The sequence below is a fragment of the Corylus avellana genome, chromosome 2 (assembly GCF_965113065.1).
Source record: "Corylus avellana chromosome 2, dhCorAvel1.hap1.2, whole genome shotgun sequence".
NCBI classification, from domain to species: domain Eukaryota; kingdom Viridiplantae; phylum Streptophyta; class Magnoliopsida; order Fagales; family Betulaceae; genus Corylus; species Corylus avellana.
Window position 1 is genome coordinate 44647622 of NC_142491.1, and position 25418 is coordinate 44673039.

The 25418-nt window shown below is 36.2% G+C and overlaps 3 protein-coding genes across 4 annotated transcripts; 1 reads left to right on the plus strand and 2 right to left on the minus strand.

Annotated features, from left to right (window-relative positions):
* Positions 1-1293: 1293 nt before the first annotated feature.
* On the minus strand, positions 1294-9053 carry LOC132178539 (Ribosomal protein S5 family protein). The gene is made up of 8 exons (XM_059590980.2): positions 8401-9053; positions 7199-7719; positions 5232-5282; positions 5042-5149; positions 2144-2239; positions 1914-2012; positions 1769-1828; positions 1294-1673 (listed from the first exon to the last, which is right to left on the minus strand). The coding sequence occupies exons 1-8, from the start codon at positions 8903-8905 to the stop codon at positions 1608-1610; spliced, it is 1506 nt and encodes a 501-aa protein (XP_059446963.2). The 5' UTR covers positions 8906-9053; the 3' UTR covers positions 1294-1607.
* Positions 9054-11749: 2696 nt separating this feature from the next.
* Positions 11750-19559, plus strand: LOC132165602 (PPR repeat protein). 2 transcript variants are annotated; one of them, XM_059576245.2, is made up of 4 exons: positions 11750-15249; positions 17962-18151; positions 18265-18421; positions 19139-19559. In XM_059576245.2, the coding sequence occupies exon 1, from the start codon at positions 12009-12011 to the stop codon at positions 15114-15116; it is 3108 nt and encodes a 1035-aa protein (XP_059432228.2). In that variant the 5' UTR covers positions 11750-12008; the 3' UTR covers positions 15117-15249; positions 17962-18151; positions 18265-18421; positions 19139-19559. The 2 variants fall into 2 exon arrangements, with proteins under 2 accessions (XP_059432228.2, XP_059432220.2); XM_059576237.2 differs by having other exon boundaries at positions 17962-18421.
* Positions 19560-19909: 350 nt separating this feature from the next.
* LOC132167763 (maltose excess protein 1, chloroplastic) lies at positions 19910-25402 on the minus strand. The gene is made up of 9 exons (XM_059578788.2): positions 24882-25402; positions 23959-24132; positions 23338-23628; positions 23059-23148; positions 21614-21715; positions 21403-21521; positions 20633-20695; positions 20467-20528; positions 19910-20366 (listed from the first exon to the last, which is right to left on the minus strand). The coding sequence occupies exons 1-9, from the start codon at positions 25101-25103 to the stop codon at positions 20284-20286; spliced, it is 1206 nt and encodes a 401-aa protein (XP_059434771.2). The 5' UTR covers positions 25104-25402; the 3' UTR covers positions 19910-20283.
* Positions 25403-25418: the final 16 nt, after the last annotated feature.

The following is a 25418-nucleotide window of genomic DNA, read 5'->3' on the forward strand; positions in this document are numbered from 1 at the left end:
CAAAACATACCCATATAATATAATTACTTGGATATTATCCAATTCAATTTAAATAAACTAGAAAATATCCTAATTCTTTTTAAATGAGCTTATGTCACGTCTGCTCGTTGATGGAGAAGGATTTGAAATGGAGAGGAGCCAGTTAATCCAAATATGAGGGGTAAAATTCTTTCAATTTATAATGTTGAGACAATTTTACCCCTCTTTTAACACTAATAGGTGAAATGGAAAGAATCCTATTCTGCCATTGACAACCATAGCAAGCATTCACATATTCACACGACACGTGTACATTTCTATTGAATGTTCAAACTTATTTCATATAATTCTCTTTAACACGAGCTAAGCATTAACTTATCACCAAACTAGATAATTTATTGTTCATTTATTCAAACAACTTAATTAACGTATTCATTCTATATACAAAGCAAATGTCATGATTGCTTTAAAGTTTTCATGAATTCATATTAAATGTTAGTTAATTAATTATTGTTAAGATTTTATTATGAGTAATTAAATAAATTAACTCGAATCATAAACAATCTAATAAGGAGTCTATATATTTGTCTTATAGTATGTATATACAATATACATTCATTATACACAAATAAATACATAAACATAAACCCACTCATGTACAAACAAATACACATATCTATATTAAGACTCTCAACTTCGATAGTTCAAACTATATCTAGTCCATTACCACAAAACAAAAAAAAAAACAAATTTATCTTTTTTTAAATACTTAACATGTTCTTATTGCAAATTTGAAAAATAATACTATAAACATAATAAAAATGAAGTTATATGAGCTAGTTGGGAGATTCAACATTCCTGTCAGAAACTGGAACTGTGATAGGCTTTCTTCATTTTCTATTGTAAGCCTATAATACCCAATTTATTAAGGCTTGTTCTTAATGAAATTTAAATAAGTAGAAATTATTTAATAAACACAGGCACAGGCACAAACACAAACACAAACCACCATCACAACCATTCTAGCAGTGAAAAGAGATGGTAGCCTAGCCGTTAAAAAACATGAGATCCAAATCTTGTGAAAGAGCGGGTAAGTAGGGGGCAAAGAATTGATAGATTGCCACAACCATTACCATTTCCTGCTCTTGATCCCATGTGAAATTACACGCACTAACTAAATGATATTCCTAGGGAAATTAACTACTGCTGAAAGAAGTTCCAAATTGAGTCTCTAGTATCATCTTCTTGGAAATATAAAGCTTAAAACATTCTCTCCTTTCTCTTATGGTGAAAATGTCAACAGAACCAATGAGCTCTACGCCAAATGACACTTCCTATCTTCATAAAAATGGGATGACGGGCAAGGTCATAGGTTCAACATCACTGGATGCATGTGTAACTTATTAACGACAAAAAACGTCAACAGATAAAAAAAAAAAAAAAAATTAGAGAAAGCAATGCTAGTGGCAAAAACAACTACAACATACAAGGGTAAAAGGCAATTAACATGTAACAAAATCTGCATATTCATCATCTAATTTGTTAAGGGATGCAACCTTCTTTGACATTCAAGGAGACATAAGTGCACAACTGGAAGCATTGCAGTGGATCTTAAAAAAGCAAACCTATCACAGCAAGTACTTCTCAACAACAGTCCGTCCAAACTTTTCTTGGACATCCTTTGGAGTTTCAATCTGTAAAGTTCACATATAAGAACAGTTAAACATGAAATCTCAGAGAATAGACCCGTTTAAAAAAGCATCCATAATATTGTAAGTGGGCTACTTACTGCATTAAGAGCTTTGAAGAGAACCTTAACAGTGTTGTGAGGATTCCTTGAACCAACGACCTATCAAGAGTTTTCATGGTTAGTGCAAACACCAAGATTGCAGGAAATATCCAAGTGACATGGATTCAGTTTGGTAGTTAATTACCTTGGACTTTATATTTTTAAAACCAGCCAAATTCAAAATGGTTTGGACAGTTTTCCCCGCTTTCATTCCTGTCCTGGTGGGTGCAGGCCAAAGATACACCTAAAAACATATGCAGATTTAAACCCAAGTTGTAATTGCACAAAGAATCCAAGAAAAGGGGGAAAGAAAGAAGACAGTATTTACTCAAATGGAAAAAGATATGGAAAGTCCATAGAAATCTAGATGACTACCTTGGTCTTTTTATATGTTGTTTGAATTGCATGCGCAATTGTATGCTCCTCGTGCCGTTCCACATAGTGAAGATTCTGAAAGCATTTCTCATATGCCTGGTTGTTTTTGAACCAATCAGATAAGACGTACAAAAACATCATGTCAGTCACATAAGAAAGGGCATCTGCAAACGCACACTTTCTCATGCAATTGAAATGAGAATTCGTCATACAGTAGGTTCCAATATATGAAATAAATATTTTAAACACAAGAATAAGGATTGAAGTTACTTATCAAAAAAAAAAAAAGAATAAGGATTGAAGTTTTTCAAAGAGCAAAAGGAGTGGCAATAGTTACCATACTCACAGGGTTAATCATCTTGCCCTAAGAAACTAACCATACTTTGTACAGAAAAGAAGGTGGTCAAAAAACAACATTGATGAAGCAGGCATAGCTGAAATAAGAATATAGAATGTACATGGAAACCAAAGAAATATATGAGAAAGTAATGCATTTCCCAAGTTCAAGCCTGCAGGTAGCACCGAAGGACATGAAAAGGAAATCAGCTAAAAAGGTAAAATTGTGGGACTGAATTAGATAATGAAAAATGAAAACCGATCATGGTCAATGAGAGCAAATGAGCACCAATAGGAAGTGATATAGATCAGATCAAAGGCAAATGAAGGAGAATGAGAAGGCCTTGAAGAATATTTACAGAGACTTGTAAAGATGACAGACAAAAATGGTAAATATGAGATTCATCCACTTGACTTCAACTAGATAGGGTAGGAGTTTTTGTAGTTCTTTAAAGTTGCATTTATCCATCCTAGTTTATCTACTTTGGACAAAGAGCGCCAACAAATGCTGTTAACCAGGAAATCTCCACAACCATATTCCTACAGAGGTTTTTCACTTGAGATCATATCACACAATCCTTCTCTCTTAAAGATGCAACTCCCCAAGCTCACTAGAGAAAATTCCATTGCAATCATTCGTCTTAAAAACACACTAGCCAGGATTCCAGACCTACGTGGGAAATAACTAGAGATTTCCCCACCCATTGGGCGCCCTTGGCACTATGTTCCTGCATTATATCAAAGGAAGAAATAACTAGAAACATCAAAGTATTACTGGATTAGAGAACCCCTCCTACCTACTGATGTGGAAGCTCCAACCCTGCTAGTCTCTTGCTAATAGCTCCCATATCCCTAAATAAGACAAACATAGAGTTCTGACTGAGATGAAAACCAAACACTTATGTGGCCACCCATTCACTACACCAATAAACCAGGGGCAATAATTCCAAGATAGCATACTGGACGTCAACAAAGCCTAGTACTGTAAACAGATTTACCACATCAGACCAAGGTATATCCATGTATGGTTCACTGGAAACTTTATGAGCAAACTACAATTTTGACCCTCTAACACAGGCCAGTTTCTATTTGATCCCTAAATAACAGAATGTAGCAATGTTAGGACTGAATTTTGAATTCGTTTCAATATCAATCTTCCGTTCAAAATACTTAAATTTTATAAATGATGTCAGCATATGCCCATCACCTGATGCATTTTATCCCAAGTGTTCACATGGATATCAATCACACTCAAATGACATAACCAACAAGGCTCACAATAATAAGCAGCAAGCTCTCTCTATCTCTCTCCGTCTGATTTTTTCCCAAGCTTCGTTTCTCTGCCATTAGGCTTGGACCAAGGCTCACAAATAAGTGGAAGCTCTCTCTCTGACTTTCTACCGAGTTTGGTTTGTCTGCCATTGGGATTGGACTGAGCATCTATGGCCCAAGCCAAAGGGAAAATAAGAAGAAGGGTGAGGAATGCGAAGAGAAAAGTGGTTGGAGCCCACCTGGTGGCATTTCCATGGGATGGTCGTGAAGGTATTGACCACACCTTGGACTTTATTGAACAAGCACACCAGATCAAGGGCTACTGGCTTTATTGCCAATGGCCATGCTTTTGATGGATGACACATTGAACTGTGATGATGCTCGCGGTGGCCGTGGTGTTGTTGCTTAGATCGTGGGGTTTCAATCAGATTTTGTGCAGATCTAGTGGCTTTGTGGTTGTTTGCATTTGTGCTTTCATTTTGGGGAAATTTGAGCTTTGGAGTTTGTTTGTTGGTTAGGAAAATGAAGAAGAGTACAAGAATATGACATTTTGAATCTTTTGTTTCAGTTGGTTTTGTTCTCCTGGGTAGAATGAAGGCTTTAGCCTCCATTTGGTTGCTGGGATCCATAAGCCACGAACTGCAAAGAGAGAAAGAAAGAGGAGGGAGACACTGTCTCATTTTGAATACAAATGATAACCAATAAAGACAAAAAATGCCACATGGTCAGCCAAATGCAATAAAATGGGTCACGTCATTGATCACGTGTTAATGTACTCTGCAAAAATTTTACAGATTTTGGATGGAGGGTTGAAGATTGAAACGATATATAAAATCCGGGCTTAACATTGCTAAGTTTTGTAGTTCAAGGACCAAATATTTACTGATCCCAAAGTTTGAGGAGCAAAATTGTCGTTTGCCCAAACTTTCTTCGAATCAGTTCCAATTAGATGATCTAGCACCCCATTAACAATTATAGTTTGAATGCAGCTCTAACTAGAATCAAATATCAAACCAACAAATTCATAAGTTCCTAAAATCTCAATAAACACAACTTTTTTATACATAAAATCATCAATATATAGAAGTATATGATAATTCTTGCACATTGTACAGGATTCTGTGTATATTGAGTATTATACAACATATATTACATATTGTTCATATCATGACCCATATCTTAATAACAGATCAAGAAAATGTGAAACAATACCAAGTTATAAAGCAGGATATAAACAAATATGATCCAGAAGAATTCATAATAGAATGAATAGCACCAAAAAATAGATACCTTTTGAAGAGCAATAGGAATTGCAGGGCCTTTGGCTTTAGCATAACCAACAACACCATGATAGTTTCCACAAGCTAAAATAGCAGTGTATTTGACCACTTGCCCACCCTAGATCATATAAGATTAAGATATAAATAAACAAAGAAATAAAAAGTATTCTCAATAAAGATAAATTGAAGGGAGTCAATACCTTTGTAACTTTACAGGTTCGATTTACATCAATCAATTTCACATCAAAACCCTGCCATTAAATTAAATAATAACGAGCTTGAGCTTTTGTAGAAAGAATGGAATGATTAAAAAATCTGGACAGAGGAAAGTATAACACTAATTTTAAAAACTGGAAAACAATGCAACATAATCTACAATGAAGATAACAGCAGTATCTATATATATATATATATAGAGTAACCACATGACAGAACAAACTTTATTAAACATAGTCAAAATCATAAATATAAAAGGTTTGATAAAAAGCAGAAAAAATCATCCCAGGATAATCAGCATAGATCTTTCAGGACAAGGCATTCACCATGCATATTATGCACATCTATTTTTTATTTTCAGGAAGTATAGAAATTTATTTACAATACTCAAATAATTGGCTTCTCACTGATTTCCATCAACCAAAAGTTCGTTCATATGGATGAGACATTAACAGAGGAAAGAGAGTCAACAAAAAAAATTCAATTAATTTTTTTATTTTTATTTTTATTTTTTTATAAGTAATCACAAGATCATTAAAAAAGCACAAAGGCGCAACCTAAGTATATAAGCGAGACACCTAACTAGAAGAAGAGAAAAGATATAGAAAAACTTGAAAGCTAGAAGTATTAAAAACAAAGGCAGCAGCCCAACGGTAAAGTGTCTTAAAGAAGAACGCTTTAAATTCCACCGATGTCCACTCATGGTCCTCAAAGTTCCGATAATATTCCTTGCCTCAAAAGACACCACATAAGGCTGGACATTATCATCTTCCACACTGCATCAAATTGAACCTACCAACTTGCCCTCTCCAGCATGCAAAAAGGCCTACCATCGACTAGGCATAACCCAAGCCAGCCCTACATTGCTAAAGATAGTGTTCCAAAGAGTATTGACAATCTCACAATGGAGCATAAAGTTATCCATTGACTTCCCACTCTTCTTACACATGCAGTAGTACCAATCAATTACAATGATATGCTTCTTCCTAAGATTGTCCATGGTGAGGATATTCCCTAATACGGCCGACCAAACAAGGAACGTCACTATCAGGGGAATTTTGGCAACAATTTTGTATGTTCCACGCACTAAGCTAATAGGTCAAAAATCCTTAAATGTTAACAACCCCTGATTTCCTCTTTATAAGAGCAATGAAGGTGGCATTGAGGCTTCTTGTTAAATAATAAGTAATGGTTGCCTATATGTAATGGTCTATTCCTATCCTATCCTATAGTAATGGTCTATTAAACAAAGATCAATCAAAATAATGTATGCTACAAGCTCAAAGTCATATTGAAGTTCCAGAGAAGCTTTTAAAGCAAACATGGCTCCAGCTAGGCATTTACACATATCTCTAAGAAAAACAGTGACCAAAGGATAGAATTCCACTTTAATAGAGGCATTTTTCTTGATACGACTATGGATGAATGAGCATAAACTGATGTCACGATTTAGAACAGATAAAAGGAATCACTCACCATTAATCAGGATAACACACATAACCATATAGTTAGCAATTGTCTCATTATCTTTTTCCCCTATAAACATCGATGAACTTCTCAAGATATGTCAATAGTCATTGTTATTTAAATGATTTTTCATCACTTCAATATGCAACTGATTATGGTAACATTTAATCGTATGAATTGAACAGCCAAGAAAGCAAAAGAAGTTAACTTCATCAAAACCAAATGAAATTTGTTCGATAATTGCAGGACCAAAAAAAAAGGGCCAAAGTGAAAAGAAGTGAAGAAAAGCTACAACCAACAGAATTGCCTAGTACTAGCATGACAATATTAACAAGATGAAGAAGGGAAAAACGAACATCACTTTGGCACAAACATTTCCTCAATTTACAAACACTTAGTATAATAAAAAAACCATAAATCCTTAATCATGATGAATTTTATCTATTAACAACAAAAACCTAGAAGGATGATCACATGCACTTACTTTCCTGTAAAGAGGTCTTCTTTTCTTCTCTGTCAACTCATTTCTCTCCTCAGCAAGATCTCTGATTTCTTCCTCTAAAATCTTACCCTTCTTTCCAAATGTATGATCCAACTCAGCCAGCTTCTCTTCAAGTTTTTTGTCAATGGCATTAAGCTTCTCTAACAGTATGTCATCCCTCTCTTTCATGTCATCAAACTCTTCAACATCATCGTCATCCCCTTGAATCATTTGCTTTGCCTTCTCAAATCCAGTATGCTCCAAAAGTTCAGCAGACGCCCCAACTTGTTCATGCTGAATAACTCCGAAGTTGGCAGGATTCTTAGGATCATAAGCTTCCTTCCACTCCACTAACCTCATGGCCCTATTTAATTTCTGCTGAAGAATGAATTTATCCTTTCCCTCTGCTACTTTCAAACGGTTCATCAACTCACCAATGACCTGATACTCGAGCTGAAGTTGGAAATGCTTTTGCTCAAACTTGTCTATTTTATTCATCCATTTGAAGGCATCATCAAGTGTTTCTGTTTGATAATACCGAAAAGAATCCAGATCAATTTGCATTAAAAAAACTCTCTCTCACACACACGCACATACACACAGTGCTTTTTTTGATACAACATTTATTAGAGCACCATACGTTCCTCAGCAACCAATGTACTCTTTTTTTATTTTTGACAAGTAACAGAATTTTCATTGGGGAAAAAAAAACCTAAAACTTTAACCCTCAAGCGCCCGCATGTAAAGCACTTTATTCACTGTAAATCTAGTAAAATAGAACTAAAATTCAATTTTCATTTCTTTTCCTACACTTTCTTCTTTTCTTTTTTTTGATAAGTATTTCTTTTCCTACACTTTCTAATCAACCAAACATATATCCTAACAATTTCCTGTAAAAACTACAAACACAAAAAGCAAGGTATCAATCAAAACAAGCTGGAAAATAACGCACTCAAATCCAATCTCTAATTTCCATTTTCTATACTTCTCCCACACTTTCTAAGCTACCAAACACATCATCCCAAAATCTTCCACTCAGCATTACAAACAAAACAAGGACTGAACTGTAAGCCCAGTTTTCAATATTCATTTTCGAGTCCCTTTCTTATGCTTTATAAGCAGGAAACACATGGTACCCACTTGTCCCACTGAACATTAATAACCAAAACTCAAACCATCTAAACAAACAAGGCCGCATTTCATACCAGCCTCGGTAAAGTTCTTGAGAAACTCCTCGTGCCGCTTGAACTTCCTCTCGAACTCGTCCCGCCTCTTCTTCATGGCATCACCGCTAAAACGCTCGTCGTCATCGTCACTATCGGAGTCCGTACGCTCTTCGTACTGGTTCAAGTCCCCAGTGTCCTTGAGCTTCTCCTTCTCAAGCTTCTCTATCAATGGAGCAACCCCCATGTAGTCCTCCTCATCCTCAGCGTCGATGTCTTTGGTGTCCAAGCCAGTCCTTTTCCTCTGCTGTCTTTCTCTCTGCCTCTCTCTCTCCACCTCGGCCAGAAGATCCTGGGCCACCCTGTTTGATGCAGTGGAGTAATGGGTCTTGGTTAGAAATGAGAAATGCGGTGTTTGGGAGGTGGGAAAGTGTGGGAAAGTGGAGATTTTCCGGGAGTAGTGTAGTGGATGTTTGGTGGGTCTCCTCAGGGCCTGATGGTGGAGAAGGACGCGTGACCATGAGAACTGCCGTGATTTGGTGGCCATTGTTATTGTTGTTGGTTCTTTTGTTATCGATTCATTGGATCGGAGATGAGAAGAAATGCCTGAGATTTTTCACCGGGGAAACAGAGAGAAAATGAGAAAATTTTGCACTAGGGGTTAGGGTTTTTCCTTTTTCCTTTTTCTTTTTTAAGCGTTTGACCCAGTACTCCACATGTTGGCTTGAGATGGACTTACTAACAATTGGTTTTGGGCCAAGTAATTGGGCTTAGTTTGAAAGTTTTATTTTTATTTTTATTTTTCCATTTCTTCGTCTTCCTTTTCTTTTATAATTTGAAATAAATTTATGAGTAAGAGCATCTCCAGTAGTGTAGCTAAAAATAAAATATTAGCTACATTTAGTTATTTTTGCCATTTTTTTTTTGCTCCGACATAGTAGTTTCATATTAACTATTATGCTTTAACTGCTACAGTGAATAACTTCATATTGCTATTCACCGTAGCACATTAGATTATTGAATATAATATTATTTTCACATTATTTTATCTCTCTTCTTTCCTCTATGTTCATGAATTTATAATACAAATTCAAGTCTTTTGAATCACTAAAAACTCTCCAACAAAAAATTGAATAGCAAAGCAAAAGTGAGAGAGAGAGAGAGAGAGAGAGCTAATTGCAGGACTGGCCATGGAGGGTTTGGGTTAAGAGGAAATAGTTGGTCATGGGAGATTTGGGTTTGGATTGAGAGGAAAGAGGCAAAGTGAGAGAGAGAGAGAGAGATAATTGCAGAGCTGGCCATGGGGTTCGGGTTGAGAGTAAGAGAGAGAGAGAAAAGTGAAATAATGATAATAAAGAAATATTAAAAAATAATATTTTTTAAAAATAGATAATTAAATAAATAATCTATTGGAATTGATATTAAAAAATGAGAAGCTAAAATAGAGAATAATACTTTTTGACTATGTGGAATATCTCTTAATGCTGGAGATGCTCTAAGAATGTATGATAAAAGTACTACAATTTTATTAAAAAAAATTCACTAATTGATGTGGTACCTCACATGACGCTTATCGTGTCATTCATTAAATAATTAACTTTATGTGTCAAATTGTGATTTAAAAATGTTCATTCATGTTGTTCTACATGACAGGCATGTGTCCTGCTATGTGAATTTGCAAATAAATTGTAATAAAAGCTACATTGCCTTACATATTTCTTAAATTTAATATTTTAATATATTGGGTTAATAACTTTTTCGGTACCTAAGTTTTCACTTTTTTATTTTTTTCTCCCTGAGTTTTAAAACATGACAAATCTAGTACCCAACTTATGGGGAAAAGACAAAATCAATACCTCTATTAGTTCCGTCAATCCTACTTAACGGGTTTAGTAGGAAAATCAACAAGGAAAGCTTGGAACCCTAAAAAGTAAAAATAATTTAAAATTTATTTTTTTTTTAAAAAAAAAAAACGAGCTGCCTCTGTTTGGTTGCCGAGAAAACAAGGGAAATAATGTGTTGCCGAGTTAACAATAATTTATTTTTATTTCAAACACTATTACATGTCCAAGTTCTTTCGGGTAATTTTAAAGACTAATTCAAAGCTTTCTTTGTTGATTTTCCTACTAAACCCGTTAAGTAGGACTGACGGAACTAACGAAGGTATTGATTTTGTCTTTTCCCTATAGGTTGAGTACTAGATTTGTCATGTTTTAAAACTCAGGGGGGAAAAAATAAAAAAGTGAAAACTCAGGTACCAAAAAAGTTATTAACCCTAATATATTTAAAATCTTGACCATGAAATTGTTTCACAAACCATAAGCTATAGTATCTCTCAATATATAAAAAAATCACATTTTTTTAAGCTAATAATTTTTTCAAAACACTCGTCCCACTCTCTATTTTAACTATTCAATTTTACTATTTGATTTAAATATTATTTCTCAAATGTTTTTGTATTCTTTCTTTATTGAAAGGAGAGAGAAGAGAGAATGATATATATATAATTGTTAACGCATTTAGAGTATTCAAATTTTTACGCAAAATGGCTTATCAAAACTTACTTTATCTAGTTTAGCTAATGAATTTTCAAAAGTCCCCTACATCCGACTAGATTTATTTTTATCTATATCATTTAAATATATATATTTTTACTTTTTATTGGGAAAAAGTGGAAAAAATTTGGAGAAGAAAGAGAAAATAGGAGAGAGAAATAATAAAAAATAAAATGGCTCACTTGAAAAGTGCTACTACATTTAACACTTTTTTTTTTTTTTTTGCTATTCCAATTAAATATGCATTTTTTTTGTTGTTGGCTAATCCAATGTAGGTTTTTTTACAAATTTGATTAATCATTTTAGATAAAAGTAATATTTGGTTCTTTCATTGTGAATGCTCTTAATACTCGTTTGGTAAAAAAATTAAAAGCGCTTTTAAGGGTCTAAAAAACATATTAAATGACCAAAAAACATGTTAAATGGCCAAAAAACACTTTTGGCAAAAACTTAAAAATAAAGTTTTTGCCAAAAAACTATTTTTGACTTAAAAATTATATTTCTCAAACATAATCCCAAACATACGCTTAATTAGATGTAGATAATTATTCATCCAAATTTGCATTATGACTAGCTAAAATACGGTAGCCCATATGAGGGCACTGGGTGAGCTCGCTCCACTTGCCCCAATGGGTTACTTGGATAGCCGAAGCCCATTTACTTAGGCTACCCGAACACCGGCCCAAGCAGGTGTGACCCGCCCCAACTCTCACGTGGATCTGGCCTAACTATTGCACCGGATCCCGATCGGCCAGTGGATATAGCCCTTAAGCCAATATACATACTGACTGGATTGGACCACATTGGGGGCTTGCAGCCCACAACTCTCCCTCAAACGGCTGACTACACCGCAACCTGATGAGTTAAAGGAGAAGTCTTTAGGAAAAATGATGAAGTGCAAGCATTGAATTACAACAATTTGCAAAGTTGCACCGCAAAGCGGCGATTGATATCGGCTTGAGATGGGAATTAGGAAGTGGGAAGACAGTAGAAGGAAGAAGCAGAGATAGTCGAGGGAGAGCAGAGCCATATGAAAAGTCCCATGAATGTTCCACTTCCAGAGTGTCGGTAGTTGATAGAAGAAGCACCTGAAAAATGATGCAGCACTTGAAGAAGCAAAGAAAGACCTTCCCTTCATTTACTTTTCTCTCCCAATGCTTTTCTTTCTCTTCGTCCACCAAGCACCTAAAACCCCACCAGAATCCACTTTCCTCTCTCACAAACATCTCTTCCCATCCCAGTAGTAACACCAATGCCATCACTTTCTCACCTTCAAAGACCCATCTCTATGCCTCGTTCTTTTGCACCCTCATCCACCTCTACTTGGCCTGTGGAAGATTTTCCAAAGCCTCGGAGACCTTCTTCTCTATGCGAAACCACGGTATTATTCCAATTTTGCACTTGTGGAATCGGCTTCTGTACGAATTCAATGCCTCTGGCTTGGTTCTTCAGGTATGGATTCTTTACAATGATATGCTCGCTTGTGGGGTTCTGCCTAATGTTTTCACTTCCAACATATTGGTTCATTCTTTTTGCAAAGTGGGTGAGTTGGGTTTGGCATTGGATTTGCTTAGGAGTGCAGAAATTGATACTGTTACCTATAATACCGTCATTTGGGGGTTGTGTAAACAAGGATTGGCGTATCGGGCATTTGGGTTTTTATCTGAAATGGTAAAGAAGGGTGTGTGTATAGATTCTTTTACTTGCAATATATTGGTTAATGGGTTTTGCCAAATTGGGCTGGTAAAGTATGCAAAGTGGGTCATGGATGATTTGGTTAATGGGGGGATTCATCCGGATGTTGTCGGTTTCAATGCGTTGATTAATGTGAATTGCAAAGCTGGGGAAGCTAACCATGCGCTCAAATTGATGGAGAGTATGAGAAAGGAGGGTTTTTTGCCTGATATTGTTACTTATAATACTTTGATAGATGGGTTTTGCAAGACGGGTGATTTTGTTAAGGCCAAGAGTCTTATTGATGAGTTTTCGGGGTTTCGGAGTAATGAAGATTGTGTAGTTTTGAAAATTGATGATGTTGAGGAGAGCGCAGAACGTGTGGATTTGAAACCAAATCTTATTACTCACACCACCCTCATTAGCGCATATTGTAAGCAGCAAGGGCTTGAGGAAGCACTTTCTTTGTATGAGGAAATGGTTATGAATGGGTTCTTCCCTGATGCAGTCACTTATAGTTCCATTATGTATGGTCTTTGCAAGCATGGAAGATTAGCTGAAGCAAAAGTGCTTATGAATGAGATGGAGGAGATGGACGTGGATCCTAATCATGTCTCATATACCATCATGGTCGATTCCTTGTTTAAGGCAGGAAGAACTGTTGAGGCTTTTGTCATTCAGAGCCAAATGATAGTTCGTGGCATTGCTTTTGATGTGGTCACGCTTACTTCTTTTATGGATGGACTTTTTAAGGTTGGGAAAGCCAATGAGGCCGTGGACATGTTCCAAACATTTTCCGAACTTGATCTAGTTCCAAACTATATTACCTATTCTGGATTAATCGACGGGCTTTGCAAGTTAGGAGACATGGATACTGCAGAGTCTGTGCTGCAAGAAATGGAGGAGAAGCATGTTTTTCCAAATGTCATTACTTATTCCTCTATCATAAATGGCTATACGAAGAAAGGAATGCTTGGTGAAGCTGTTAATGTATTGAGGAAAATGGTGCAACAAAATATCTTGCCAAACGCTTTTGTTTATGCAACACTAATTGATGGCCATTTGAAGGCAGGTAAGCAAGCAACTGCTCTTGATTTATATAATGAAATGAAAATGGGAGGATTAGAGGATAACAATTTTGTACTTGATGCCTTCGTGAACAACTTGAAAAGAGGACGAAGCATGGAGGAGGCTGAGGGACTAGTAAAAGATATGACATCAAGGGACATGTTGCCTGACCATGTCAATTATACGTCCTTAATGGATGGTTTCTTTAAGGTTGGAAAGGAGTCGGCTGCTCTTAGCATGGCTCAAGAAATGACAGAGAGAAATATAAGGTTTGATGTTGTTGCATATAATGTTCTGATCAATGGTCTATTGAGGCTTGGAAAATATGAACCACAATCTGTTTATGCTGGAATGAGAGAGTTAGGTTTGTCTCCAGACCATGCTACATACAACACCATGATTAATGCCTACTGCAAACAGGGTAACTTGGAAAATGCTTTGAAACTCTTGAATGACATGAAGAGTCGAGGCTTAATGCTGAATTCAATCACCTGTAACATTCTGATTGCTGGGCTTTGTGAAGATGGTGATATTAAAAGAGCAATGGATGTTTTGAATGAAATGTTGATTCTGGGGCTTCAACCTACTTTAACTACTCATAGAGTTTTGCTTGATGCATCTTCTAGGAGTAAAAGGGCAGATGCAATTTTAGAAATGCATGAGCAACTCATAGGTATGGGGCTTAAACTTGATCGGGCAGTTTATAACACTCTCATCACTACCTTATGCAGGCTAGGGATGACAAGGAAAGCCACTTCAGTACTGAAAGAAATGACAGAAAGAGGATTTTTAGCGGATACTATCACCTACAATGCCCTTATTCGCGGATATTGTTTAGGCAGCCATGTAAAAAGAGCGTTTGCTGTGTATTCTAGGATGTTGGTTGAAGGAATTTCTCCAAATATTTCTACTTACAATCTCCTACTAGGGGGTCTTGCAGCTGCTTGTTTGATGAGAGAGGCAGAGGAATTATTTGGTGAAATGAAGGAGAGAGGATTTGTCCCTAATGCTTCTACTTATGATACTTTGATTTCTGGACATTGTAAGCTTGGAAATAAGAAGGAATCAATAAAATTTTACTGTGAAATGGTAACTAAAGGCTTTGTTCCCAAAACTGGCACCTACAATGTGCTTATTAGTGATTTTGCTAAGGTGGGAAAGATGAGCCAAGCTAGAGAGCTTCTAAATGAGATGCAGGTGAGAGGGGTGTCCCCTAATTCTTCAACTTACAACACACTAATCTGTGGCTGGTGCAATCTATCTAATCGACCAGAGTTGGATGGGACATTGAAAGTGTCATATCGAGCTGAGGCAAAAAGATTATTCACAGAGATGCATGAGAAAGGGTTTGTTCCTTGTGAAAGTACACTTTTTCGTATCAGTTCTACGTTTGCTAGACCAGGAAAGAAGAACGATGCTCAGAAGATGTTGAAGGAACTGTACAAGAAAAAGAACATATGATAGATGGGTTAAAAACAGAAGACAGTAATGACTATTCTGGATAGCCAGCCACTCTAGCGCTTATGGAAGTATGTGTTACTGCAACATTCCAATTCTTCAATAGGACACCTGGTCCTGAAATACTTCACAAATGGTATGCATTCTTGTTGCCTTGTTATTGGCCTATGGCATTTACATTATCATATCTTATTTTTCTCTAAGCTGATTAAATTCTGTTTCTATAGTAAAAGAACATTAGAATTTGGCCATTAGCAATTATTATTTAGTTTTTTTATTGAAACTGAATGAAGTTGAACAATGGGGTTCTAAATTGCATTCATAAGTTTAAACAATATTTATGATCTGATAGAGAACATTCATTTAGATCGTGTGTGTGTGTGTCTTTTTTCTCTTTTCCCCTTTCCTCATGATGTCTGTATTCATACTCTTACTACCAATTGCTTGAGCAAAGTGAGTAGTTTAAAGGCTTTATGCCCTGTGATTTCATTAGATGTTAATTAATGTTGTTTGATTGTTGGTGGTGTAGAAATGGTAAGAACCTTAAGAGGCAATATTGCATTTGGACCCTCAACTCCCTTTGTAATTCCTATGTGAGGAATTGTTTTTAATTTCTTATAAAAACAATCCTCATATAGGAAGTGTTCAGTAACAGCTGCAGCCACTATCGTTTTCAGCAGCGTTGCCACCACTACCACTACCACACTGTTCTTTGAATCCACCTTCACCTCCACTTTACAGTACCAGGCTGCTATTCAACACCACCATGAGTTTACTTGTATTCTTGAAAATTGATTTCTCTTTTTCTGATTTTGAGTCCCTTTAATTTTAGGACCTCTTAGGTATGCAATCAACATAAAACTTTGTATCCAAACCTGACTAGGAATCATGAAATCTTGCAATCACAAGGATGAGAAAGGCCAAAGAAAATGTTGTTTAAGAAAATAATAAAAAATAATGTCTTCTAATACCTTATCAGGAGGTTTTATGGTGGGGTCGAGGAATAATGACGAGCTTCTAATGTCTTATCTTTTGTTTGCGGATGATAAATTGATCTTTTGTGAGGCAAATCATGAAGATCTCCATCATTTGCATTGTCTCTTCTTATGTTTTGAAGCGGTTTTGGGTTGAAGATTAGCCTTTCTAAATCAGAGTTAGTCTCATCGGTGATGTAGATGATGTAGGAGGTTTGGCTCGTATCCTTGGTTGTAGGGTGGCCTCTTTGCCAATGAAGTATTTGGATCTTCCTTTGGGAGCTTCGTATAAGGCTAAGTCAATATGGTATAATGTTGATGAAAAAATATAAAGCCTTAATTTGGTTGGAAGAGGCTTTACTTGTTTAAGGGTGGTTGGTTGACACTAATTAAAAACACTATCTCCAATCTGCCTACTTATTATTTGTCCCTTTTCCCCTTTCTCGTAGGTGTTACTAACAAGATTAAAAAGCTTCAGGACTTTTTGTGGGGCAGAGTTGGTGATGAGTTTAAGTTCCATTTAGTTAGTTGGTCGAAGATTTATTTGAAGATGTGGTTTGGGGGTCAAAAATCTATTTCAGTTTAACCAAGCTCTCTCTCTCTCTCTCCCCCCATAGAAATCGGTAATTTTTATTTTGATACTTCTTTACTTTTAGAGAAGAAAGCACCGACTTTTGATCCTTCTCAAGAGGCAAGCACCTCCAGTAGCTTAGTTAAAACCCCTAAATTGTCTAAAATTTAGCTAATATGAGCTAAAATTCACATCCAACAGCTTATGTTCCAGTTATCTAAAATACACAATTTGCTGAGTGGTTGTCTACCTTAAACAACCACTGTAGCAAGATGTTCTTTTTTTTAAAAAAATATTATTATTTCTCACTTCTCATCTCTCTCTTTCTCATCTTTGGTCCCAAGCCTTGTTTTCGCACAAGGCTTGCAAAAGACAAAGTAACACAGAACATCCTTGGTTGCAAAAGCCTCGGTTTCACACAAGCCTTGGTCTCACTGCCATCACTGTACCAGATATCCAGGCTTTCGAAAGGTAGAGAAACACATAACAAATATCAACAACGCTGAGTACACAGTCAAAGCACAGAAAAAAAATAATTTATCAACACGTGTACAGTGTATTGATCATGGCCTATCCCTCTGTTTGGTTCCCGCAAAAGCCAGAAAATGAAAAAAAAAAAAAAAATAGAATAGAGAAGAAATTCTTTCCCAAAACCCAATTTTCTGTGGAAGCAAACAGACAATCAAAGGAAAGATGGAGCATAGCAATTACATGCATCATGAATGTGAGGAGTAGGAGAAGAAGAATGAGATCTGGGGGTGAAAAATAATAAAATGGGTGGTTGAATGGTGGTTTAAGAAAACAATAAAAAATAGAGAATGAAATAAAAAATTTGTTGGAGTTTGTATTGAAAAAGTAGCCGGTAAAATTGAGAATGATGCTTTTTGGTTAGTTAAAATGCATATCATTGCTGGAGATGCTCTTAGAGTTGCAAAGCCAACCACATAATCAAAAGAGCATTGCTTGATGCTTATTTTACTTGCTTGGTAAGATGTGATTTTGAAATATTTTTAAATCCTTCGTTAAATTGTTGTGTTAAATTTCTCTTTTTAAATGGCAATCCATATTGTAGTATGTGGCTATTTTTGTTACTTGTTGAGCCGTTGGTTCTTCCAGCTTTTAGTATTCTTTGTGAATCTAAGGAAAAAGTTGATATCATGTATTGCAATGGAAAGAACAGTTTTTGCATTGATTCCTTTTGAGTTTGGTTCTCAGAGACATGTTGCTTCCTTTCAATTATATACCTGAGTTGCAGCTCACAGTTTACCTTTAGTTAATAATATCTCTGATGTTAACTTTACAGAAGTCCATCATCCCTTTGTGGCAATCTATAAAGTTCATGGCATTTCTATTTCTGGAGTGTTGGGAAATCAAGGGAAGGAAAAAAAAAATGTTGAACTACTAGTCAATGCTTCAAAGCAGGAAGAGAAGTTGATTTACCCTCCTAGGAAAGGGAAATATTCATCAAGTAGAACAAAATTGTCAAATCAGAGGTAACGACTTCTTATACTGTATTTCATGGCCACGAGGAAAAATGAACATGAAAATAAAAGAAACAGAAAATAAGGAACTCCCCTCATTCATGCTCTCTATCTGGGCCATCCAGTCTCTTGCTATCTTGGAGTGGAAAGCAGGCATTTAAAGCCTTTGGAGGGGAGTCTTATTCATGTTGACACACAGGATGCTATTTTCTACGCCTGTCTTTGTTACTACAAGCTCCACGAAGTTCTATCAACACAAAATCATCATGCCAGAAACATATGGTATCTATCCTGCATTTTTGAACCTTTTTTTCACCATTTTCCAAACATCAGATATGCCATATAGGAATTATTTGGTCCATTTGTAATTTTGTACTTTTGGCATGATGGGACTGAGAATAAACTAATAAGAACAATTTTGATAGTTCCCCCCCCTCCCCCCCCCCCCCCCCCCATTATACTTTGTGAAGCAGAAGAAGCTAATTAGTAAAGTGTGAATAGCTCTGCCCTTTTGCAAACTACAGACAAGAAGCCCTTTACTTGCTTACTTGTAGATCTTCTATTAAAAATCTTTGTTAAATTCCCTTTTTTTTTGGGCGCTTCTCATATTTTTTTTCTTCCCTTTGCTTCAAGTCATTTATTGCCTTTCAGCATAAGCTTTACAACCATGGTATGCTGGTTTAACTGTTGGAGTGGAAAGATAGGCCCTGAAAGGAGCTTCTGAAAACTTGATTACTAATTTTCTTTCTCATGTTAAATTTGAATCTTTATTCTTTACTACTGGTTCTAATTGAGACTAAATCTTAGTGGAGTTTATATCAACTCATAGTTTTAAAATTTCAAGTTTATTGTTAACATTACTTATCAAAAAAAAAAAAATTCAAGTTTATTATAGGTTCTTTCCTCTTTCTGTATCATTTTAATTGTCCATGGATATTGTTTGTTATGGTGCATTTTAGCTTGACATGCATTGTTTTGCCGTTGGGTCATGATCAACAGGTTTTGAAAAGTTTGGTGACCTGAAAAATCATGCCTTGTTTGTTCAAGAAGAGATACAGGTTCTATTTGTTCTTTCACGCATTCCAACTTCTGCTAATAGGTCAATAGCCACGTAGAGTTCATTTCTTTTGAATGGCATTGGTTCCGATTTAAGTTCATCTGGGCAAAAGAGAGAGAATGCTGAGACATTTCTAGTCAAATTTAAAGGACATGTGGAGCTCCCTCTCTCCAGGACATTTGAAGACTTCATTTCAGAAGATGAAAGGGGGACTTGGTACAAAATCCTTCCACAGCGCGACCAGAAGAACTTGATTTGGGCAGTTTTCTTTCAGATGTAACCATATTGTATTGATACGAGAAAAATAGACTTGTTTTGTAAAACTTTGTCGTTTCAAAATAAAGAATACAAGTTTTCTTCTAACATCTAGGCACCCTTCCATTCTCAATCAGCATAATCAATGTTGCATGATTCAATTTTCAAGTTTCTTGCTTCTGATAGGTGATTAATGGTGTTTTGAGCTTACTTGAACCATTCTCAGATACAAGTTTTCCGCACTGCTTTTTGTTATTCTGTATATTCTTTGAATGCAAAAGTTGACATTTCCAGAAGGCTTATGCCCCACCTCCTCATCTCACAGGAGTAAGACACATTCCCTGATCTTAATCGTTGCCTTGTATATGAAATTTACTTAGATGTAGGAGATTGTTGAAAACAGATGAAATGGTTATTTAATGGTTGTAAGAAGTAGGCTGATTATTGCTCTGAAGTCATGGAAAATGTATAAGATCAACATTGTTAGCACCTTATTAGAGATTTTATTCATTACATGTGACTGCAAAAAAACATAAGATCAACATTGTTAGCACCTTATTGTTAATCATTTCCATACGTAGAAACTGATTAACAATCCTTGCATATATCTTTATAAGTAAAAACATACTGATTCTAGTACCTGTAGTAGATAAATAGCGATAGTAACTATGGTGCAATATGCTATATTATTGAACTCTTGGCATACTGTTGTTGTGAATGTCAATCAAGCACCTGCATCACAGCAGAGAAGTTTTGTTGAATTTCAGGGGCAGGATCTTGAGATCAGGTCACTTCTACATCAGTTGAGCTCCATTTGCAGCATCACCTTTGCTTAGGAACTAAAAACCAACTCTTTCAAAGATGTCAAAGGAGAGCTGTAACCATATACTACAGTGTCTCTCCACAAAGCCATTCCTGTTGTCAAGAGAATTATGTTAGAGATCCTTTCCATGTCGAGCGCTATAATCAAGTTTAGAGCAACACAAAGAACACTGCTGAGAAATAGAGGGACAACCTATCCACAAAAACAAGCCAACCGTCGCTGCCAAGAAGAATTCTCTACTGATAGCGTTGAAACTGAAATCACAAGAAAATACATTGTCTTGGTTGAGATCAAAATTGCTGCTCAATAAATACTAAAAATATGTAAAGAGATGGACCATTAATTAGAGATTTCTTACCAGTACAGGCATAGAATATTCCCATATCCATAAAACAAAGAAGCCCAACTCGAGCCAAGGAACCTGTAATCATAGTTGAACCGAATTTTTACCAATATATATAGTAAATAATTCATCAAAGAATTAGTTCAACAAAAGGCATGTTAAGCCAGGTCAAGAAGCAGTTCATCAAAATTTATTGGTTGGTACCTAACCTCCTAGCATCATCTAAAGAAGTCAACTGATATATGGACAAGAACTCTGATAATTCCCATTTCTAACTAAAAATGTCAAAAGATATATTTTGACATGGATTATACAAAAATTCGGATAGAAATTTTCTAGTGATGGAGAAAACCAATTGGATACACAACTCCAACCCAACACCCCTTTTAACTCTCACCGAAAATGTGGGCAAGGTGATGATAGCAAGCAGTTGGTAAATATCCATCAACTGATTGGAGCCAAGAAATATCAAGATCCACAACAAGATAATGGAAATTGAGAACAATCAGAATTCATAGGACCTACCCTTCTTTTCACCAAGTATTAAGGTAGATGGTAGTCTTTGCAATAAATATCATGGTAGGCATTATTATAAACAATACTATGGTCGATGATAGACACAATTATTTTAGTAACATGATGTTTAAATGCGAGGAGGAGAAACTTTAGCTTCAAGAGTTGAAAAACAGATGCTTAATCTTTAGAACATTAGCAAGTTAAACAAACCCATGACCATCTCATATCACATTGAAATAACAAAGAGCCAGGAGGGACACAAGCATTACCACATAAAATCACGAATAAAGAGAGCACGTGGGACCATAAGTCCATTTCCCATCATAGCAAGCAACATTGAGAAAGCTGATAAGCCTTTGATGTTATCGGGATTCAGGAAATTTGTCCACTGAACAAGAGCACAAATTGTTGTCAGCATACATACGAAAGAGATTTCCCTGTTTCATATGTCACAATTCTAGAAAGACAAGCTTTCATTACCATTTGTGAAACTGGCATCCACATGAAGAGAAGTGTAGCTGTCCATCCAGATATTGATCCAACAAATTTTACACCTTTCTCAGAAAGTTTTCCAGTACGTGCCTGCAAATCTTAGCAGCTTTATGTCTAAGAACAAGCTGAATTGCCAATTTCTCTATCTTAATCTAAAGAAAAATTAAAGGAATGACAAGACATTAATAAAATACTATTTCGGATGACAAACCCTGAATTATTCACGTTCATGTTAATGACAGCAAATTAATCTCACAATAAATATAAGATGGATTTTGTCTGGATGGAAAGGTAATAAGACAAGACCCTTCGACTAATATGTCAATTCCAGAGACAAACGAAGTGCCAAAAAGAAGTAAAAGTTGTGTTATGGTTGATTTGTACAATATGCAATGTTGTATGTTAACACTTCCTTCCACTTCTCACTAAATCTGTCCAATTTTGGATGGAAGTATAATGAAGGTCTACTTCCTTCCATCTCCCTTTACATCTTTCCTTATTATACATTCATACATGAGAAGTGATTAAAGTTTTGACTCAGTTCATTTCTCTTCTTTCCACTTCTCTCAATTTAAACACACTTGAATTACATAAAACATGCAAGGTTTGACACCTACAACTTAATCAAGAAATTACATGGCAGGATCATCAAACATAAGACAGCTCATTTTTAAAAGTCATCAGAATAATATCCAAATATTTAAACAGCAACGAGATAGTGACTAAAATTTCGTTACATCAGCATATTGCCATTATACAATTCTTTAAGAACAGCAACGATTGTTAATTGATTGCAAGGGAGTTTAATCCACATAACTCAGACCTAGCAATTATGGAATCCTTAAGGTTGCTGAGGCAAACATCTAGGGAAAGGCATCAAAGATCATTTTTTTGGTGCTCCCGAACACAAAAGTAAAGGTCAACACATGCACCTAGATTGTATGTTTAGACCTGTACTGGACGAGGCCAGATCACATGAGTGTGGGCCTGATTTGGCTCACTAACAGAAGGTAGACTCACACCCTGAACGATTTTAATTATCTCAAAAGGCATCTAAACAAAGAGTCACCAAATGTCCTGACTCTTTGAATGAAGAGGTCCACTCATGATCGAGCACAAAAAGTTAATCATGTTGGTAGACTCTACACACATAGTTCCTATCAGCTCTAAATGCATGGTTTCTTATGGATGATAGATATTTTTTTCCTCCCCTCCTTCATGAATTATTAATTTACCAACACCAGAGAGAGACAGAGAGAAAAAAAAAAAAAAAAAAAAAAAGAAAGAAAGAAAAAGGAAACCATATGTACCTACCTAGAACTAAACTGAATGATTCATGTGCTACTGCTTTCCTGATGCACTTAGGACTCACATCTTATCAGCCTAACATGAATAAAAGCAGATAAACAGCCCAAAGGTAGTGTAAAGCTTACCATAATAACAGCCGCCATAGCTATAACAAAAGCTGTAGCCCCTGGCAAGATACTGTTTGGTATATATGGGACAAAAGTAGACCACATAATCTGCATTAAAATTTGTTTAAAAGGATCAGAAATTATAAGTAGAAGAAATAAAATTAATGAATATTTTTGCTTGTCAAGATTGAACCTAAATTGATAGATATTGCCATACCTAAATGCCAAAATAATAATTTGTAAATAGATGTTTGTGTGCGTGTTTGGGCATGTGAAGAGAGAGAGAGAGGACATTACTTGGGGAAGGACAGATAGCCCACCGACAGTAATAAAATCTTCCCATAAGTGCCAGATTCCAGCATTTAGCCAACCAAAATAATTCATGAAATTCAATACAAGCCCAGCTACGACAACAACTGAAGTGGTCACAAAATAAGGCAGAGGCATGGCTTCTGCCAGTGCAAGCTGGGCAAATACGGTATATAATGATAATACACCCAATGTTTGCACAACAATCACCTCCTTCTCCCTCTTCTTTGTAAAGTATGAGAGCAGTGAAAGGTTTCCAAGCAAACCAGTAAACATTCCCTGCATTTGCAACATTCTGACCCTTAGGTTCCAAAGGCAATCCCATGTTTGGTTGACAAGAAAAAATAGAAAAAGAAAATAGCTTGAACTTTTGAGTCCTAGATTCCATAACATAAAAATGGAAGAGGATTGAAACATCACTCAATTGAGCCTAACAAAATGATGTGAATTCTTGTGATGAGTATTTTACTTAGTAATATGTTTATTGATACTTTTGACTGAATGCTTTCCAAGAACCTAACAGAGGTATTTTTTCTCCTAGTCAAGGAAAGAAAAGAAGAATCAAAAGAAATTGCTATATATAATTAAGAATCAGCTGCGTTGCTTTACCAGCCATGGGACGGCCAAAAGAGCAGTTTTGTTCCCCGCCATAAGATTGCGAGCATTGAGGGTGATCTGAGGCAATTGCAGCAACAGAAATGGGAGATTTGATGCTCCAGAGAACTTTGCTGTCAGTGAATCCCATTGCTCAAAGCTCTTACTGCTCCTAAATTTCACCGATCCCTTTCAAAACCACCAAAAAGAATCCATCAGTACATTGAATTCAAACCAAGGGCTTTATATTTCAGCTTATGCAAGATGATAGGAAAAAGTTTTAAAATTAAATAAATAAATAAAGACATTATAGGAGTCCAATATTTTTGGTTCTATTGAAGCCCCAAAAAAGGAAAATTCCTGCTGCCAAATCTTCAATTGTGTGAAAGAAGATGAAGATAAATTGAATCTTTTCAAATAGTGAGATCCAACTCAACTAAACGTTCAACAATTATTTAGCTCAACTAACCAATTTTGATAACCTTTTTGTCCCCCACTACTACCAGAAAGAAAATCTTGATCAGAAATTTGCTGAGGTATCCATTTCTTGAGATTGAGAATTAGAGAAAGAAGAATGGCTTTTCCATCACCACCCATTAGCTTAAAACGATATAAGCACAAGAAATTAAATCTTTTGGAAACGTGAAACCCAAGTCAATCCAGGGTGTTGGTGTATTCCGTAACCTATCTATCCCCCATAACCACCAAAACGAAAATCTTAATTAGCTAATCTTTTTCCTTGAGATTAAGAATTTGAGAACAAGAAATGGCCGACCCAGAAACTGTTCGTGGGTTCTCTCTCTTTTTAATGCAAAAAATTCAATTTTACCAGCTGGCAAACACGGCATTAGTTGAGTTAGCGTCGATTTGATAAATGCAAGCAAACGAGCAAATGTGTATTCACCCCATAATACAAACAACATGGAATGTGGAAGTACCTCGTTAAGGGGATGTGGGACGTCGGATTCAAGAGCTGCCTGAGTCGGAGAACTGAGCCGGCGGTGAAGCAAAGTAGTGAGAGAGTTATATTTCAAAGACACAGGGTTTTTAAGGGTCAAAGAGAAGGGCTTTAGAGGTGGAAGAGAGTGACAGTAGTTTTGGTGGCGCTGAAGACCAACTGGTGCCTTGCCACCGTATGACACCACGAGAGAATTGGCCATTGAAGCAGGATTGGATTGAAACTCTGACGATAATTTTTTAGAAGGAAAAGAGAAGAACCACTGAAGCAAGCAGTAACAGGGTGGCAGTGGAAGTATTGGCAGTGCCCAAGTGTTCAGTACAGATTGGGCGGCGGGAGATGTGGGGAGTCTGGGGAGGACACGTGGAAAGAGTAACTGATGTTTGCCTTGGGATGTGATGTCATGTGCGGGATATTTAATCCCATGAGAGTACAGTACTACAGTTTACTGCTTTGGAAGAAGCAGCCTGCGGTGGATCCGAAATCCAGGTTCGTGGCTCGTGACTCGTGACTCGTC